Source organism: Dysidea avara, chromosome 10, assembly GCF_963678975.1.
Source record: "Dysidea avara chromosome 10, odDysAvar1.4, whole genome shotgun sequence".
Classification (NCBI taxonomy): Eukaryota; Metazoa; Porifera; class Demospongiae; order Dictyoceratida; family Dysideidae; genus Dysidea; species Dysidea avara.
Window position 1 is genome coordinate 936049 of NC_089281.1, and position 20044 is coordinate 956092.

The 20044-nt window shown below is 36.8% G+C and overlaps 2 protein-coding genes and 1 long non-coding RNA gene across 6 annotated transcripts in view; 1 reads left to right on the top strand and 2 right to left on the bottom strand.

Moving 5' to 3' along the window:
• The window catches only part of LOC136268818 (uncharacterized), a 178383-nt gene that overhangs the window by 114030 nt on the left and 44309 nt on the right, over window positions 1-20044 (bottom strand). The window lies entirely within an intron of this gene.
• LOC136269273 (uncharacterized) lies at window positions 280-6757 on the bottom strand. 4 transcript variants are annotated; one of them, XR_010707267.1, is made up of 8 exons: window positions 6421-6757; window positions 4607-5397; window positions 4467-4560; window positions 4327-4416; window positions 4208-4270; window positions 3961-4152; window positions 3009-3090; window positions 280-404 (listed from the first exon to the last, which is right to left on the bottom strand). It is a non-coding gene; the product is annotated as an uncharacterized lncRNA (long non-coding RNA). The 4 variants fall into 4 exon arrangements; XR_010707268.1 differs by having other exon boundaries at window positions 4607-4690; window positions 6421-6748; XR_010707269.1 differs by having other exon boundaries at window positions 4607-4646; window positions 6421-6747.
• On the top strand, window positions 8799-19387 carry LOC136268585 (uncharacterized). The gene is made up of 11 exons (XM_066063963.1): window positions 8799-8953; window positions 10178-10210; window positions 10289-10431; window positions 11253-11324; window positions 12369-12435; window positions 13295-13375; window positions 13424-13474; window positions 14672-14738; window positions 14789-14856; window positions 17952-18043; window positions 19062-19387. Exons 3-11 carry the CDS (start codon window positions 10402-10404, stop codon window positions 19095-19097), a joined length of 564 nt encoding a protein of 187 aa, XP_065920035.1. The 5' UTR covers window positions 8799-8953; window positions 10178-10210; window positions 10289-10401; the 3' UTR covers window positions 19098-19387.

Consider the following 20044-nt stretch of genomic DNA (forward strand, 5'->3'; position numbering starts at 1 on the left):
CAAAAAGTTCATGAGTACTACACACAACACAGCACATTGATAAAAGACTGAACACCTTGAGAAAACAGTTTTTAGTTTTGTATGGTTGTTGAAAGGGATTCAGAGAATATCCCTCACTTAGACCTGTGTACAGAGTTGCTGTATGTTGAGTACACATTAGTTGGGCCAGTTGCCAGCATCATACATAAAGCCCGTATGGTCCAAGTACATCCATAAAAACACTGACCACAGGTCGGGGAAACTTTGCCTCAACAAGATACCAAAACTGAAAGCTACGTATTCTATTGTTATCTCCATACTGAAATAATATTGCAAACAGTACAGTTCATACAAAGTTATACAAGAACAAGATACATCTTTTGTATCACTGTTTCAACTGGTTGACGATGATCCAGTGTCAGCTCCTATCAAATGAGATAGCTTTCACTCTGCATGCACAACACCACATAATACACACAAAAAATGTTTAATGAGTGTTTCCACAGTTTCTAAAAATAATTTTACCATCAAAATATCCAAATAGCTACTCTAATAGAGCAGTCATACTTTTCAACAAAACATTTGTCATGCTACGTAAGTGCTAGTATGGGTGTTAAATGGTGGTTAACCATGCATGGAAATAATACTGTATAATGGGAATCATTCGCGGAAGATAACGTTTGTGAATTTGCGATTTTAGATGCATTCATGAAAGGTTTTTAAATTGACAAAAATGCCCCCCTCTTTCCCAAAAAAGCCTTTGTACTAATCTCCAACCTTCCCCATATGATTCACACCTTAGTTCATGCAGTACTGACATAGTGACAAGCATAATGAATGCATGAGTGGATGATACTATTAAAGATTTGTTGTAGCTACTTGCTAAACTGCTATGTATGCGTGACACTACAGTCAGGCACAACATGACACAATTTGAACAGAGATATAAACTTCAGTGACAGTAGTTACGTAAGGTGACAGTGCAAGAAAGAAACCAGTGCTATATAATCATGCAAGAGAAATGGGATATTTCACTGTGATGTGCCCCCAGGCTGATTGCCCATTTATATTGCGAATGTTACCTGCTTCTCTGCTTAAAAACAGCCATCTATGCAACACATCACAGCCCTCCCTTAACAATCAAGTATGCATCCATGATTTACTAGTTGTAGGTGTGTGCCCAATCCGTAAATTACTTCACACAATAATTTGCAAACATTTTCTCACAGACAAGGAAAGGATAGACAATTTGTGGATGTTTTCTGCCATGAATTATTCTCCCAATATACAGTATGTATGAATGGGTAAAGAACTGGTCTTGTATTTCAGACCTCAAAACCAGTGAGCAAATTTCTAGTCCTGGACACACAGTACACACACTACACACACACACACACCTGCATGTGTGGTGCGTGCATGCGTGCGTGCATGACACACTGCCACAGAAACAAACAGACAAAAAAAAGTCCAGGTAAACTGGTCTAGCCAGACTAAATTAACTGGTTGAGCTCAAAATAACAGCCTGTCATCTGTCATTTTTCCAACCCAAAAGTCGCAATGACTGACCAAATTAAAAATGGTCTGACATTATCACCTATCAAAATAGGCATTTAAAAATACATTATGTAAACTGTTACTACGTATCATGTACCAGTGGCCAACCATGTTGCATGTTGGTCTGTCATTTTGACAGATCAAGTCATTGTCAGACTGATTACATTCAACAAAATTTATTCTGGCTGAACCATTATTATTTATTAGCATTCTAAACTGATGGTCTAAGCATATGCAAATTTTATAATTGGTCAACAACTATAGTATGTTCACGTTGAGCTGAACCCTGAAAAACAGCTAAAAATTAAAAGTGGATTTTTTCTCAACAGAGTTAACATTTCAGCCAACCAGATAATTATTGGTAACAGCAAAGGTGTCAACAACAGACACGTATGGTTTGGCTCCACTACAAGTTCGGGAAAGGGCTGCAATGGACACTGTACTTATATGGCTTCCCCATAGGAAATGTATTGTGAAAATTTTGATTGGCTGTAAATATTATGTCAAACATTTGAACAAAAAGATTTTGAAATATTTTTAACGGGTCAAGTAGTACTACAAATGAGCCAAATTTCAAGATCGTGTGTAATTGCATCTGTGAGTTATTAAATGTTTTTGAGGGTTCAGCTCAATGTGAACATACTATAGCTCTTGCATATGTAATGCAGCATTGCTTCAGTCCATGGTTGAGCAAATAGTCAATGCACAGTGCTACAAGCACGCATACAGTCGTTGTATGCAAGGAAATTCTGATCTAAGAAAAATTTGACGAATTGGTTTAATTCGTCAAAATTAAATGTCAAATATCCATAAGTGTTTTAAAAAGTACATGCTTTTATCTACAATTTCTTGATTTTTGTAATTCAAATCTAACGAAGTATGAATTTGTCAAACAACATTTCCTTGCATACGGTACCCCATAGCTACAGTTATTGTAACTAGATATCAACTGGCCATGGTATATCATTAACATTCATGGTCACTGCTTGAAGAAGGCTGTTTTACCATGTTTTACTGTACCCTTCTGTTGATTTACTAGTTGGTTTACTGCAAGTAAATCATCAGTAACCAAAACGTTCCTATCTGTTAGTTTACTGCTTGATTTTTATGGTGATATACTAACAATAAAACATGGGTATTTTAGTAGTTACCAACAGGTTAATAACTAGTTGATTTAAGCAAGGATGGCAAGACCTAAGGGAGTCAAAATGAGGGAACTCATACAATAAATGAAAGTGAGGGGTCACTGACCAAGTATGCATACACAATTTCTAAGCTGCTTCACCTGTCCAAAATTAGCCAACACAAAATTGGTTGACTAAGATAGGTCCACAGTTTTGGTCAGTGATCAATAATATTTTGAATGCCAGAGTTCTGACCAAATTTGGTTTGACTGAAAATGACCCAGCTGGAACAATTTTTGTCCCAGATCTAAATTTTTATTGCAGCAATCAATTCAAATTCAAACAACTTACCAGTCTCTTCCTTCTAACTGTCTCTACTGTTTCCATGTATATTTGCAGACTTCGCCCTCTAGGAACCAATGTTAGCAAACACCTATTTTAAAAAATCTTTATAACCACTCTAAACAGTTTAACACACAACATATAAACCAGGACTTCATTGCCGCCATCCCTTGACAAACTCTCACCCCATTAAATTTTTAACAATGCATCAGAAGCAATCCGAGAGTCTAAAACACAAAAATTTCATGGCGGACATGTGGTACCTGAGAATGCACAAGAAGCCACCTATGAGAGTTTAAAATGCAAAAATGTCCTGGAGTGGCCTTGCATTCTCATGTACCTGAGAATCAACCACAAGTAATTTGAGTCTAAAAATGGCATGTTATTCTCAGATAATTGAGAATGCACCATAAGCAATTTGAAACAAAAATACAAAATTTTCTTCACTCTGAGATACCGTACGCAAGGAAATTTTGACGTGAATCAGTTTAATTCGTCAAATTTAAATTCGTCAAATATTTATAAGCGCCCTTAAAAGTACAGGTTTTGCCTACAATTTCTTCATTTTCGTCAACATTTTATTCGTCAAATCTGCTGAAGTCTAAATTCGTCAAATTTTTTGACGTCAAAATTTCCTTGCGTACGGTACTCAAGAATGCACCAGAGGCAATTTAAGAAAGCCTAAAATTTCTGGAGTGGCATGGTCATCTTCAGGCACACAACAATGCACCTGAGAGTGTAAGATACATCCTAGGTGGAGTGTGCATAGGGATGAACACGTGGATCTTTAATTATTGCCCACTCATGGTTATCCCCCCACCTTGAGTCATTTCCTAGATGAAGGCCTGTATTAAAGGCAAGGCTTAGAATCTTTGTTTATGTATAGGTTATTAATCCCACTTGTGACCCTCGGTTTTACCATATACTTTCTCTACGTGGATATCGAATACTAAAAACTCACCCTGTTACTATACCAGCACAATTTAGTCAACTCGTTTCTTCATGATCCTTCAGTCTCTAAGCCTTACTCCTTCGAGTATTTCTCCCCCAGACCCTGATGCTGACGCTCTTGCAAGTGCCTATTCCGGCATAAATGTTCCAGATAAGAGGAGCTTATTCCTGTGGGTATGACGTCAGCACAGCAGTTATATTACTATAGGAAAAGTATAACATGTCATGAGGTAAGAAATAACTTTATTTGTACCCACTCCAACATTTGCATACAGCTCTATGCAATCTGTTCTTATTTTCCACCCTAAGAACATTGTCACCTGATGAAGCAATAGAAGCAGAAATGCATTGTGACTGTTACAAAGTTCTTAGTTACCTGACTATTGACAATACCATTGTCAGTGTCTACAGGCATTCTAACTGTCTTTACAGATCTAGAGTTCCTCTTTTGTCTTCAATTTACTCTCTGTACCAATATAATATAATATAAACAAGTTTATTTGCATATAAACTAACTTTTGATAGTTTATTTCCATAAGTAGAAACTACGAGGACTTGTAAGCCTCCAGTCTCCTGGATCAGTTCACCGATGTGATCACAGAGACACCATCTAAACTGAAATCTCGACAGTCATTCTCCAAGGATACTGAATATACCTTGGGTCTGTAACCATTTAATCAGGTAGAGTCGATGCCGCTGAACCATATTATTCAGATAAAATCAACATATGCATAGCTACTCTAAAATAACAATCATACATTTCAACAGAGCAGTCGTCATGCATACGTGTGTCAAACAGTAGCTAACCATACATGAAAATATACACCTAAATAAGCAAAGCAACTACTCCCTGTATTTCAGAACTTGAAACCAGGTGAGCAACATTTCTAGAACTAACCCTGGACACACACAAAAGCAAACAAAAAGCAAAGCCTTCAGCTGTCATGCTAGTATGGTCATGCCTACCCAGTGAACAAGCACAGGAGTCAGTGCAGGTAAATCCTAGGACTAGTAACCCTGCAGGAGGCTGTACCATATCCCACAAGTGAAGGTGTAGGCACCCGAAGTCTCACCTACACACACACACACACTGTACAATATTATCTAGCATATTCTGATTTAATATCATTTAAAATGGTTACCCATATCACTGTGTGAACAGTCTCCTCCACCTGATACTACCGTGCACACATACCCTAGTCACAGCTATCATTGAAATCTATATTAATGTAGTAAAGGTAGGCCATTGACAAAGTTTATCAGTGAGTTATATCATTAGGTGACAGTACAACCATGCACTTGCTTAGTTGTGAGAACGTTAATTGAGCATGTACAGTGTATCTTAGGATTAATCTAAAATTTCAATACCACTATATATGAACCCATAAACAATAACTATATCTGTATACATCTGCTGACTTGCTTTTGAGGTTACTGGTCCATAGTTCTATTACATGAAAAACAATCTGGTTAATCAAGTGTTTTGAATGTAGGTAATTAGCTGGACCAAATTTGGATATCAAACTGGTCTAGCCGGACTGATTTTATTTGACTAAATGGCTGGACCATTATTAGCATCTAAATGGGTCTACCTATAGGCATATGTAAATAATTATTATAGCCAACTCCAGCTAGCTCCTGTTTGTATAATGAAAGCCGTAGAGTAGAATAGCAAGTTATATTAATGTAGCAAATAGCCAACATGCAGTTTTAAAAGATTGCATACAGTTACCCTGTACTGTAACTAGACAGAAACCGGTGTATCATTAACACTCACCTGCAGTACTTCAGTGGCTACCAAGGGCTGAATGGCTAGTTACACCATTGCTAAGATGTAGTTATATTACAAAAGTGCATGACTGCTCCAAACACAAGGCCACTCTAAATAAAGACTCTGTTTGCCGTCCTCCACTGGGCATACATTTATGCAAGCGAGCAGTCCATTTCCATTATAAAATCGGTAGCTTTTCCTGAACATAGCCAGCATAAAATTAAGTTGCAGGTAGAACAAAATGTAAATTTGTAGAGACTCAATGCACACTGACACATTATAAAATTGAAACTGTTCAGTATGCAAGAAAAAACGGAAGAATTATAATATTATTAGTGACACGGATGCAGGCAGTGGACTGGAACAGAGAATTTATTTGGAGCGACCAAAGCAATGCAGTTTCATTGTAGAGGCATACATGAAGTTAGTCAACACGGATCAAATTTAAATTCGATTGACTAAGATTCAGCCAAACTTTCATTGGATGCCAAAGCTGGTTGACTGAAAATGGCCCAGCTGGGTCGGGGTATGAGACAGATGGTATTCATTATCAACTCTAACAGTTACACAACATATAAAGGAGCTTGGAACAAGGCTTAGAACCGAACCAGAGTTTATTTAACCCACACTTGTCACGGGAGTTATAATTGTAATCTATGGTTTCCTGAAACCGTTGCTTATCAAATACTAAGAACTCACTCTGTGCTTCAGTTTACTCGACTCGTCATGATCCTTCAACCTCTTTCCCTCGAGAGTTTCTAGCAAGCTCCCAAACCCATCTCGCATCCAATGCTTTTGTATGCGCCTATTCATAAACGCTCCATATAAGAGGCGCTTATCTTCCCATATAAGAGGCGCATATCTCTGAGCTATGGCGTCATGGTATGCTCACAGGGTATGATATTTCATACCAATATGTTAGTGTGATATGCTAACATTTTTAGTATGTAATGCATGCAGATCTGTTTCATACCTTCTAGTGTAGCAACTCAGTATGCAATGCATACAATTTTGGTATGAAATGCACTCAGGCTTTTTAACAGTGTAGCTGCACGGGACTCGCGCACGATCAGACATATACAGCTATCTACAGGAAATTGCATTGTCTTTGCAACTACCGGCCATGCGCGGTTTGAGCATGCGCGTGTTTTGAATAATAAAATTCGTGCAATACAGGGTTTTGGTATTTGCTAACTAGTGATGATCCTGGTATACTTGCTGTAAAAGTGTGTATAATTCCGGTTATGCAATGATTTAACTGACGGGGAATTGAACGGCTTCGATACCATACCCGGTATTGCGCGCGTTTTGTTATTCAAAACACGCGCATGCTCAAACCGCGCATGGCCGGTTGTTGCAAAGACAATGCAATTTTCTGTACTTTAATACATAAAAATGCTAAGTATGTCACGTGATTGAGCGTTGCATAATAATGGTGTACACAGGTTGAAGAAAAGGGTAACATTAAATTGTTTACAGAAACTGAGTCATCAACATGTGTAGATGAAACCTTATAAAATGACCTAGAATCTACAAAAGTGATGTCATATGACAAGTCAACAGATAGGATAAAAGGACCTTTTTAACAGGAATTCAGTCTGTCTATAGCCAGTGAATAGAGGATAGGACTCAGCATTACCAGAAATTTAGTACATTTTTTGGTCGTGTGCATTAATGTAGACAACCTGTGTAAAATATTCATATAATACAATCACTTTTGAATGCGATGTTTTTAAAGCTATGCATATGTTGGAATAAATGTCTAATGATTGAAACCAACACATTCCAAAGGGTTTGAAGCCATTTAGTCCCTAACCACGATATTATCTTGCACTAACCTCAAAATTTGCTTCCACATAGTACACTTCAAAGCCATACTGTGTATGTAGTGTGTGTCTGTGTCTGCATGGTTTAATCATGGCACATTTATACCTCATAAATTAGAGTGTTAACCACATCAAAGGGATACTCGAAATAACTGTTTGTGTGCTTTAACTTTCTCAGTTAAGGAACATTGTGTGAGATATAAACTGTTTGTTTCTCTTTTTTTTCAATTTCTGTTGTAATTTACAAGTACATGTTCCTTTATAGCCTGCAGCTCGCCTATACAAAACCATTCATCCGGAAGCCACAAGTCACCGACTAAACTGATGATTGTTTCTAATGTGCATGCATGTGTGCATGTTATTGTATTTTTAAATTAATTGAGTTGATTGACTATAATGTAGTCCAGTGGCGGATCCAGGATGGGGCATTTGGGGCAAATGCCCCCCCCCCCCTTCAAGAAATTGCATACAAGATCGAGATACTCTAATAGAGCAGTCAATTACTCTAATAAAGCAGTCACAATGTTCATGAGGCAGTGTAACTTACCTATGAAGCTACAAATAGGATTTTATTTTACATAACAGACGTGATATAGCTGGTAAGGATAACTAGCTATTATTGTTGTGACCTTTTTTTTTTTTTTTTTTTTGGTCTTCAACTGGTTTTCAGCAAGTTTTTTTGGTCTTCAACTGTTTTTCAGAAAGGTGCCCCCCCTCTTTCGAAACTCTGGATCCGCCCCTGTAGTCTGTATCACAACGCGTACGCCATAAGTGTCTTGTCCTGGAGGAAGCTGGTCTATCACATCATACTTCAGTCGTTTTGCTTTGTTATTATTATCGCTAGCATAACTAGTCGAGCAATTTTTGGTCCAAATTTACACCAGATTTAACCTTACATGGGTAAATTCTCAAAAAATCTTCTGTGGGGGCATGCCCCCAGACCCCCCTAGACGAGAGCTCTAGGTTTTGCACTGTGTACGTGCATATATGCTCAAAACTCCTTACTTTAAAACAGCACCCATCATAGTCTGCTGATTTTATTACAACCATTTTCTAGTTCGATGTACGTGATTTTAATATACCCTGAAAAGTAGACTATCTCATTTGGCGCCAGTTTCAGCTAGCTACTACTTTCGTAGTTTACTTGCTGGAGAAAACAGAACACCTATAATTAGTTGGATTGAGCTTTCTAAGTAAGGTCAGTGCTGGGTTTGCCTATTAATGACGAATGACGTAGGCAATACGTCATAGACTGAAGCAGTTTCTAATTTGTTGGAGCACCGCTGGACATTTATGGACGGCCTGGAACCACAAGTAGATGGCTGTATTTAGCGAAGGTTTTAGCCTACGCGTTAATAATAAGGTGAAAATGATTGGTTACATACAGATTCAACCGACTTCGTAGGGTGAGTGAGTTTATTGTGTGTTAAACCCATACATTTGGGCCTACCGAACCATAGTCTGTATTGCCACATGTAGACGGACTTCAATCCTACCAAATGGGTCATTTAGCCTCTATTATACAAAATTTCATCACCTTCACTGCAGAGCGGAAATTGTACACCGATATTTGAGATGTATTGCCAATCCAACACTGTATGTCAATTTAATTTTTAATCAGTAGGCCCATGACCTCAAATTTCTGGTATTGGTACAGCCAGGCTGAAGATACAGCAGCTAGCAGAAGATTGGACTACATTTAATATTTTTCTTACTTCTAATTACTGATATTGCTGTCAATAAAATATCAATATTCTTTATTTATTGAACAGGTCTTTAGAACACAGGTTCTAATAGTTCTTTCGCGTCGACAAATTTAAAAGCGGAAGTCACGTGTGGTAATTATAGTTTGAAGTTCAAAAATAAATTGATTTGATTGGTCGAAATCCTATGCACGTGATTTCGCTTGTTTTTGTTGTCGCGCAAGAACTATTAGAAGCTGTGTAATAACCTCTTTTCGATGGGTGTGGCTCTAACGCTGGAGCAAAGTTTTAAGCTATAAGTTTATTCATTTTAGTCGTCATTAGTTATCATTCCATTCCATTTATGGTTATGAGTATACTCTCGTTGGGCCCAAGATGGAGTTACTGGTAAGTTTATAAAGTCGGTAATATGTTATATTAAATTCTGGTTGCTCTCATATTTCACCTATTTCACAGCGTTGGCTTTTATTGCGATTGACGATCATCGGTGAGCTAGATAAGGCCACTCCAAATGAATTCTCTCTGTTTCCCGTCCTGGACTCAGGCATATTTGCATGCGGGCGGGCGGTCCATTTCCATTATTCCATTATAGTATTGGCAGCTTTTCAAGCCATTATTTGCCTGCATGGCAATTGGCAAACCATAAAAAGCTGCATAAAAGCATACTTAAGCTTGTTCTTACCTTTTAAAATTGTAAAATAGCACAAACGTGAAGTCTGTGCCGAACTGCTGACACGTGAGCCGACACTGTTTCAAGATAGGTCTGTCAGTATGCAAGAATAACCGGAAAATAATGGAAGAATACGGAACAATGGAATAATTTAGTGCTGACAGTAACCAGATGCGGGCGGTGGACGGGAAACAGAGAATTTATTTGGAGTGGCCTAAGATAGCTAAGAGAATTATTAGCCGGTTATATTTTTACAGGAGTACTGGCGTGTATCGCTACAGCACAAAATGGTAAGAACTTTGTCACTATAATACTGTTCAGTGCGGTAAACTATAGCTAGCTACCATGTATCACAATTTTTGCTGTAGGATGTCCTGTAGTTGATCCAGACTCTTTTGGAATATGTCCTGAAGATTGTTCCATTGACAGTGACTGCACTAATGGACAATTGTGCTGCAGTAATGGATGCGGTCACGTGTGAATGGAGCCAGTACCAACTGATCCTTGTGCTGTGAGTGATAATTAGTGATAATAAGTCAAATGCAGCTTTGTGATTCATAAGTATGTATTTCATGGTTATAACAAAGGGGAGTCAGTGACCTGCCCAATCATCTTGAATTATACCGGCTACTTGTGCTTGTTGTTTGTGGCTTACTGATTATTCCACTGTACTAGCAGGGCCGCCCACAGAGAGGGGGAGCAACTGGGGCATTTTTCCCCAGGCCCCAGCCTGAAAGGGGGCCCAGGAGGCCCCATGAAGGGCCAATACCTGTTTAAAAGATTGATATACTCTAATAGAGCGGTCAGATCTAAATACTCTAATAGAGCAGTCACAGTATTCTTCAGAGGAGCAGTGTAGTAAGCTTATAGATAAGGAGATATGGTTGGTGAGGGGTAGCTATTGTCATTGTTAGCAGGTCATGACATTTTTTTTTTTTTGGTCTTCAACTTACAGCTTGGATAAAGTTGTGATTCAGAATGGAAACCTCCTTGCCTCTGGGGCCCCACTTTAACTCTTTGCCCTGGGCCCCTTAATTTCTCTGGGCGGCCCTGTGTACTAGCTAGTGAATTTGTTCAATGTTGGTCTCAGATTGGTCAGTATATGTTGACTATTGCATCTAAAACATGTCAGTATTCAATGGATATATTGGTCCTGCAATTAATCTCTATAAGCTACATTAGGAATTGTTAAATCAATATAATTTTAAAGTGGACTTTAACTGTGGAATCAGTTGCAGATGAGCGTCTTGTTGTCTTGTGCAATGTAGCTACTATCATTCATATTTATTTTTATTATTTTTATGTACTATCATTCATATACTGTTGATATAGGGAGTAGCTTGTGCTGCACCAGAATGTGATCAATCAGCTGGTCTTGTTACTCCAGATGGTGAATGTTGTCCAGTATGTGATAAGTGGATCCAGTTGTGTCATCTGATATGTGATAACATCTCCTCTATGTATCTGAATAAAACGTTTTGTTTGGGAAAATATAGAGCTGAAATGATGTCATTATGAAAAATAAATCACAATTGATGATTACAAGTGTACACAGCTTTTTGGAAACTAACCAAAACAATTCCACTTGTTTCTTATATGGTTAAAACGCATATTTTAGGAATTTTAAGCTCCGTTAGGGATCATAGAAATAAAAAGTAGGGAAGCAAGGAAAGTCGCTCAGTACACGGCCTGTAGATATACATTTTATCCCTACTTCAGTCTGTACCCATAACTGAATTAAGTCTACTAGTATAATATTATCTGCAGGTGCATGTAGGCGACCTCGAGTTCTATGTTTCACTACTTTTTTATGACTATGATCCCTAATCAAATTTAAAATTCTTGTACTTGTTTGCTTACTTCTTTTTGTAATGATTAGTGAACCAGCACATACTACTATCAAAATGCACTATTCTAATTAAAATATCAGCAAGAAAAAATGGGACACAAAGGAGGACAAAGGTAAGTCCATGATGCATGCGCTGTATATGCAACTTTTTGGCTGAAACAGCATCTATAAAATCATGCCCTATAGCCCAGTTATGCTTAAGGCATCAGACAGGCAAGCAGGCAGACAGGCCAGGCAGACAGTTAGTCAATCAGTATAAAATGCTAAATAATTTTTAGCAGTTTATTGGAAGCATTTTTGGCCACTGTGAGGACACTTTGGCATGCACTAGGAGGTCACTAACAACTTCACAATGCTTGACAAACACAAAATATGAATAGCTTCCAAACCCAGTCTTATCCACAAACATTCAAATTTGCAATATTGATATCAAGTGTCATATATAATCATTCTAGAGACCTCATGTTAACAGTCTGTTGAAAAGTGCTAAAACTAAATATTGGTCAGTCAAGTAGTCAATGCTTACTTGGTTATTAGTTATTATTAGTCATGCAGTCATAGACTATACAGTAACTTCATGTTATAACATATTATTACAGCTTGTACAACACCTAATGGTGACATGGTTGCTACTGGAGCAAGTTATATGGATGATTGTAACACTTGGTGAGTGACATGCATTTTGTCCAAATACTCTACATCATACCCTATAGCCATTATTGAGTTATGGTTAAGGCATCAGACAGGCCAGGCAGGCAGTTAGTCAATCAGTATAAAATGCTAAATAATTTTTTAGCAGTTTATTGGAAGCATTTTGGCCACTGCAGACACTTGGCATGCTCATAGAAATCAGTGTAGTAAAACAAGAAACAAACTACAACACATTACTAATAAGTTGTGGCTGTATGCACTGAAGATAACTGAGCAGTGTCATTAATTTGCTTATCATATACACAAAATGTTATATTGCCAAAACCAAGATGTAATCATCATACTGATTTCGTGGAATAAACTGATTCAGTGATAGTTCAGCAATTAATGCATGTACTTTCATGTTGTCAAATACATTTTGTTCTTATTGTCTGTTTGATAACATTATACATGCAGTGTCTGTTCAGATAATGGACTTGCTGGGTGTACACGGATTGCTTGTCGTAAGTATTAAAGGAAAGGAGGGGAGGGTATAGATATGACTTTACACATGACTTAAACAGGCTGTAGGACCAGGTGTCCTACAGACCTTCAGCACTTGTTGTATTTCAAATTTGTTCTCACTGAGCTGTACAAAGCAAAATTAATATGTTTAGTGAATTTGCAAATAGCAGCATTCCACTATAGCCTATAAATCTAGCCAACTATTATAATCAGTACAAATAGATATTAGCTACATAATACTTGTTGCAAAGTGTTCTACTCAGTATCCTACTAAGATATAAAACTATATAACAAAATATGATTACATGAGCTGCAAATTATTCAATGACAATAATAGCTGGTATATACACATACTGTATTATTTCCTCAGCACCACCACTATCAGGCTGTCAATTATCAGATGGTACATCAGTTAATGTTGGGGATACTTACATGGACCAGTGTAACACTTGGTGGGTGTATAGTTATTATTATTATCTGTTGTGAACTAGTTCTTGTGGTACTTGTCTTGAAGGTGGTCTTGGTGCTTGTACCAGGAAGGCTTGTTTTGGTATGTTTGATCTAGTATTGTAAATGCTTACTTTTAGCCATAAGGAACATGTTTTATTGTGTTTCGATTGAAAAAATCAAGCATGATATAAAGCACCTCTATATATATGGGTAACAGTACACCTATAACTGCTATCATACAGTATGGTAGCACTGTATATTAGGGATAGTGGCATTTTCTGTCTTTCCCTTCAATATCACCCAAAAATAGCCTCAGTTTTCCTTCAAAACAGCTTGGCGGTATTAGTTAAGCATAACCATGCAAGCCCAAAAGTGCCTTCAAAGCAATCCCATATCTTTCTAACAAGTTTCTATGAAATTATAAAGATTTCCTATTAAACTGAATTTTCTACTAACTGACTAACTACTGCCTTCAGCCAAGCATAACTCAACAATGCATAAGGCTACAGGTTTGATTTTTTTTCACTGTTCGATGTCACTTCATCCTGGGCATGTCTTTTCACCAACCACAGTATGTACAACACACACATCACAGACTTACCTTTGTCCTCCTTTGTGTCCCAGTTCTTTTCACTGAAAATGCAAGATATCGATTCGCAGTAGCTTGATACAGCTTCTCTGTGGCTTACACCTATCGCCCATATTTTCCATAGTGATCGCAGAGACACTTCTCGTACTGTTCTTCACTTGTATCACTGTGTAACAGGTGGAACATAGCTTAAGATGAGGCAAAATAGTTACTGCACTTTTCAGCAATTGATTTTTGGGGTGCATGTTATATCGGATAATTGAGAGTTAAGTGTTCGAATAATCGAGGTTCCACTGTAGTGAAACAAGAGAGGTTGCATGCTTATAACTGCAGATATGGTAATAGGCATTTAATCCCTAATTCAGTCATGGTTTGTAGACTGAAGTATAGGGATTAAATGTCCATTAGTATTTGCAGGTATAGGCAACCTCTCTTGTTTCACTATTTTTTTATTCTTTGATCTCTAATCCAACTTAATTTTTCCTTAAGTCTACTTTTACAATTATGTTAGCACAAGATATATAGAACCAAGCACTGTTCCATATAGTCAGGTGTTATTTTACATATTCTAAGCCATAATAAAGTTCTCTGTTTGTTGTGAGTAAGTTACCAATTATCACCAAGTAACCATCAACATGGTAAAGGTGTCTCTTTCATGTTATATACTTGAAGCAGTTTACACATCATAGACGCATGTACCCTATACAGGTTGTACACTGAGTAATGGTGGTTGGGTTGAAGTAGGATTAACCTACATGGATGACTGCAACACCTGGTACGAAACATCACTGTGTATCATTGTATTATCATTGTATTGTGATGTAGTACTTGTTCTGGTAATGAGGTAGCAGCTTGCACTGAAATAGCATGTAACTCTAACACTGGTGTTGGAGGTGAGTATATATTATATATTATAGTGTTTATTGTACATTGGTTATTGTCATAGCTACATATGTACTAAGGGTGAGAAATTTTCTAGTACTTTGTGGCTATACAAGAAACTAATGCAAATGATTTGCAAAAAGTATGCTGCCGACAATACATTAACAGAGTTTCTTATAATGTTACTGCTACTTTGATCAAGACACATGATAGTTGTAACCCAAGAAGTCGGCACGCCACACTTATGTCCTGTAAACAGGAAGAACAATAACAAAATGTCACGCATCTGTATATATAGTAACTTATCAAGACTTGTTGTTTAAATGTTACATACCAAATAGTTATGAGCCAGACATTCCCGAGATACAAACACTCAAAACTTTATTTTTTATCTCTTTTTTTGTGCACTTATAAAGACTCCATCATACTACTTGGTTGCTTTGAAATTTGGCACACATAAGAACAAAAAAAACGTTTAAAGGCAAATTTCAGTACCAAGTTTAATAAACAGTCTTGCAGTTATTAATGATTGTACATGTAAAAGAAGAGACCAATTATGTTGTTACTCCTACAGGATAAATTGCTTATGCAAATAAGTTGACAATTGGTATGTGGATAGGATAGCTCAAACCTATTCTAATAGAAAGTAATCAGAGCAACATCCATGAAGTTATAATTGAAAACCAAGCATTGGTAACAAGGTGATATTTCAGAAAGCCACTTCAGTATCCTTTATTAACTACTAATCTAATACCACTAGTCTAATACCACACAACACTCTATCTGCAGTTGTTATTCTGATTCACTTACAACCACAAAAAGCTTAAGCTGTGCTAGGTAGGCTATCTGCACACTGATTATCAACTCAGTTCCGTACGTTGTTTAATAGGCATTGCACAGGTGTGGGTGTAAGTAGCATGTAAATCACAATGTACCAATCTGTTAAGGTATTTAGTGATACCAATATCTCAGTCTTCAAAAATGAAGTACCGCTAATTTCTAACTGCAAAATTATAGAATCCAAACATGTGTAAATTAATATGCACAATTGAGATACTCTAATAGAGCAGTCACCCTAATAGAACATTCATGATTTTAAAATTGCAAAAGTGTAGGTACCAAAACAAGTAAAATGCAACAGATTGAATTAGCTATTAAAAATAATAAAATTTCAAAAGGAAGTAGGGGTTGATATACACGCTACAAAAAGTAAGGAAACAAGCTCAAAAATGTTACAGCTGAAATGAGAAATGATCCAGCAGTAAAAAGTAAGGAAACAAGATTAGATGACTACTTGCTAAAATGAGACACACTTTAATGCCTACTTTTGGCTATGAGAACATCAAATTAGCCAAACGTAGGGATTAAAGTGTGTCTCATTTTAGCAAGTAGTCGTCTAATCTTGTTTCCTTACTTTTTACTGCTGGATCATTTCTCATTTCAGCTGTAACATTTTTGAGCTTGTTTCCTTACTTTTTGTAGCGTGTATATCAACCCCTACTTCCTTTTGAAATTTTATTATTTTTAATAGCTAGTTTGTTAACTTGTTTTGTCTAGCTAGCTAGCTATATTATACTCTTTTTGTTTTCCACACAGTATAAATATCACTTATCTTTTACCTTCGTACACAATAAACGCCTCTAAAATAATTATTGTCTTGTCTTCTAAAGCTATTACAGCAACTGTTTAAGGCTTCAGCTGCATTTCTAATGGCGTAAATGTTGACAATTTTACAGTAAAACATTGCTGGAGAGTCCACGATTATAAGAGTGGAACCCTCGCTTTTAGAAGAAGTGTGGATCCCGAAGTAGATCCGCCCTTCAAGGACATTATTAGTTAGCTACCTCACAAAAAGACAACTACCCAGCATTAACAAATGCTAGAGACAACTCCTTGGGTACTATACCCGTTCACCCTCATCTTACCCACACGTATTCACACTTTTAAAAAATCACGTGTTTGGATTAAGCGCCGCAATTATTAATTATCCTTCGAGAAGAAAAAAGAAGCAGATGAATGATGAAAGCAAACAGCATGGTGCAGTAGACAGAACATAATCAGAACAACAGATTCGTGAATCCGACGTCATTACCTTGGCTGTCTGAAATTTTTGGAGCCGTACGCCTAGCACTACCGGGTCTTACAGCAGGCAGGCTGGCAGATGAATTGTAGGTGAATTTCAAAATTTTTAAAACTTACTGTACATTGAAACATTCGACTTTTCGCTTCGTTTACCCAAGATACAGCATCATTATAACAGTACTAATGCATTCCAGGAGGTTTTTTTGGGTAAAATTTATTGCAAAGTCGTTTTTTAAGGTGCAAAAATCCACGAAACCATATGATTTCTTACCAACCCCTACTATACAGTACTATCGTACTGTATGATATGGACAGCAACAAATTGTTCTTGACCACTCTGAAAATAAGACAGGTGAAAGGTTTCATTTGGTACTACAAATACAAAATGACTATCAAGCTGTGAAAAAGGTGCACTCCCCTCCCAAAAAGAAAAAAAGTTGTGAAATAAGTGATGATGACGGAATGGCTGCAATAATGTTAATCTCAATGATTAAACTCATCATTAAAAATAATTGGCATTAACACCATTGCAGTCAGTTCTTGGCCACCATCCTTGATTTCATTTTTAACCCTGATGGCCTTTTTTTTTGGCAGCTGCACCATTTTTCAGTTAGGCTGTTTGGCAAAGGTAATTTTACTATATATCACACTTGTGTCATCAATAGCCTGAACATGTCCTGCTGTGAAGACATTTGATAAACCAGATTGCGCCTATGAGTGTTCATCATAATGATGAGTGTCAGTATAATAGGATCTGTTGTAGTAATGAGTGTGGAGGTCATACTTGTTCTGATCCTGTTGAGATATGTTGGGTAAGATTAGTTCCCATCCCCAATTAGAGCATATATCAGTCTTGTATCTAACTGGGAAAATTGTTCCATCTAAATACAATAATTTTAGCAGCGCTAGTATAATTATGGCAAAGCTGTTTTATTCTTTTAAGCTTACTCCTAATATGCCACTAATAACTGTACCCTCAAAAACACTGGTCAACATTAAGCCATAATGTGGTGCCTCCATGTAGGTGTTGCAAATAGAACTTTCAATGAAATATACCAGATGGTGCTGAACCAATTGTTACTCCATTCAGATGTTGTCTGTGCTGCTCTTCATCACGTAAGTTCTACTGTATAGTGTAACTGAACTATGTTATAGTTAAACCCCACTATGAGGCGAAGCCGAGGTGTTGATAACTAGATATCCTATGAGGGTTTAACTAGCTTCTATCCCACACTTTGAAGTAGTCAAGTTCATAAACAATGTGTTAATAAGTATGTCAGTTGTGTATGGCTTCATTGTTTGCTGAATATGTACTTTTTGTAACGGCATGGCTTCAAATTTTGCTGAACATGTAGTTTTATAGTGTGTATGGCTTCAATTTGCTTTGATTGCACTTCTTTTAACTGAATGTGTAATTTCCATAATATATGTACTGGGGTTTAACTACCATGTACTGGGGCTTAACTACCATATACTCTCAGTTGTTTACTTTGATGTATGGCTTCAGTGGGATAGAAAGAGGTATATACCATGATCTAGTATGCATAGTGATTATACATACTTGACTTATCATGCTATGTAGGACATTAATACAAAGCATATATGCACACAATGTGGGGATCTAGGCCACCACAAAAATTGCTTTTTGAAAGTGAAATTGGTAGCAATTTTGATTTGAAATTGCTTATGAATGTTTTATTTGAGTGCTTGGCTGCAACCCCCTTCCCTGTTGTAATACCTACGCAATGATGAAAAGCAATCATTAATTGCCTTTCTGATTAAACAGCATATATACAACCAACTCTGTGATTTTAGCTAACGTCACCAACGTGTTGCAATATCAAGTTCTATTCAGTGAAAACTGGAGATGCTTATATAACACAACTAAGAGAATATTCTGTACATGTCGTATATATAAGTGCAACTGTGAACTACCTAAATTTAGCGATTTTATGAATTTGTGAATTGATGTAATTGAACCTGCATTTTGCAGGTTTAGCGTGTACTAAATTTAGCAAAAAAAAACAAACCAAAATTGCTAAATTTAGTCACCTTAAGGTACACGTCTTGCCATGTATAACTACTCATAATGCTTAACTGAAATAATATACAATGGTGGCATGTCTCCCTACAGCAAACACAGTTACTGGTGATGGAGGATCTGGACTGACCAGTGTTGCTAGTTTAGTGATCATCATTATGTGTGGAGTGGTCAGTTTTGTCTTCTAACAATATCTCTTGTTATATACTGCTACATTGTAAGCACAGCTAAATCTGTAAGCACAACAAGTTCTATTCAGTGAAAACTAGAGATGCTTATATAGCTACTGTCATTTAACTACTGTCATTACTGTTTGCTAGCTACTGTCATTTAACAATATATGTTTGTAGTTAATGATTTTTTTGTGTGTTATGGTTGATAATAAAAAATGATGTGTTTATGTTTGAAGAAAATAATGCATAATAATGTATAGCTAGTTACGCAATAACTAAAACTGCACTAGCTGTTTAGTCCATGCAATAGTAGTAGACATGAGGTTGATTATTTGCTGAATTATGTCACTTAGTGATGAATTAGCTTCAAATAACTTTATATTTTTATTTATCTGGATACGTGTGTTAAACTGTGAGAATACTTTATTGAGGTGGACTTGTATAAGAATGTTTTATGAAGTATTAGACCTGAATGTACATGCATGGAGTAAATTTATAATTATCTACTCCTATTTTGAAAACATCAGAATAATTCCTAATGCACACATGCCTATAATTATGCTAGCAGCGTCCCTATGTGTGAGATATAGCTATAGGTAAAGCCCTATAGGTTACAGTATATTAGAGAAGAGTGTTGTGGGTTATGCCCATTCAAGTACATAGTTGTGAATAATTTCACTAGTGTAAGCAAATGTATTTTGATAGCATTCTTCTAAATACACTAATACCACTTTGGAACTTTTAACTGTGAACTGTTATCTCTCAGAATCCATACTGCTGGTGACATTAATGATGCTATCAAACTTGTGATTAGTGAATGGATTTTGCTGTTACTTTAAGGTTTATACATTCCATTAATGATATATTTTAGGTCCATTGCAACTACTGCTTATTCTTCTAAGA

Excerpts from the sequence above, each read along its gene's own strand:
- LOC136268585 (XM_066063963.1), top strand. The coding sequence starts at position 10,402 with ATGGAGCCAGTACCAACTGATCCTTGTGCT. Across the intron at positions 14,739-14,788 it reads ATGGATGACTGCAACACCTG|TACTTGTTCTGGTAATGAGG; the intron begins GTACGAAACATC and ends ATTGTGATGTAG. Across the intron at positions 18,044-19,061 it reads TCTGTGCTGCTCTTCATCAC|CAAACACAGTTACTGGTGAT; the intron begins GTAAGTTCTACT and ends GTCTCCCTACAG.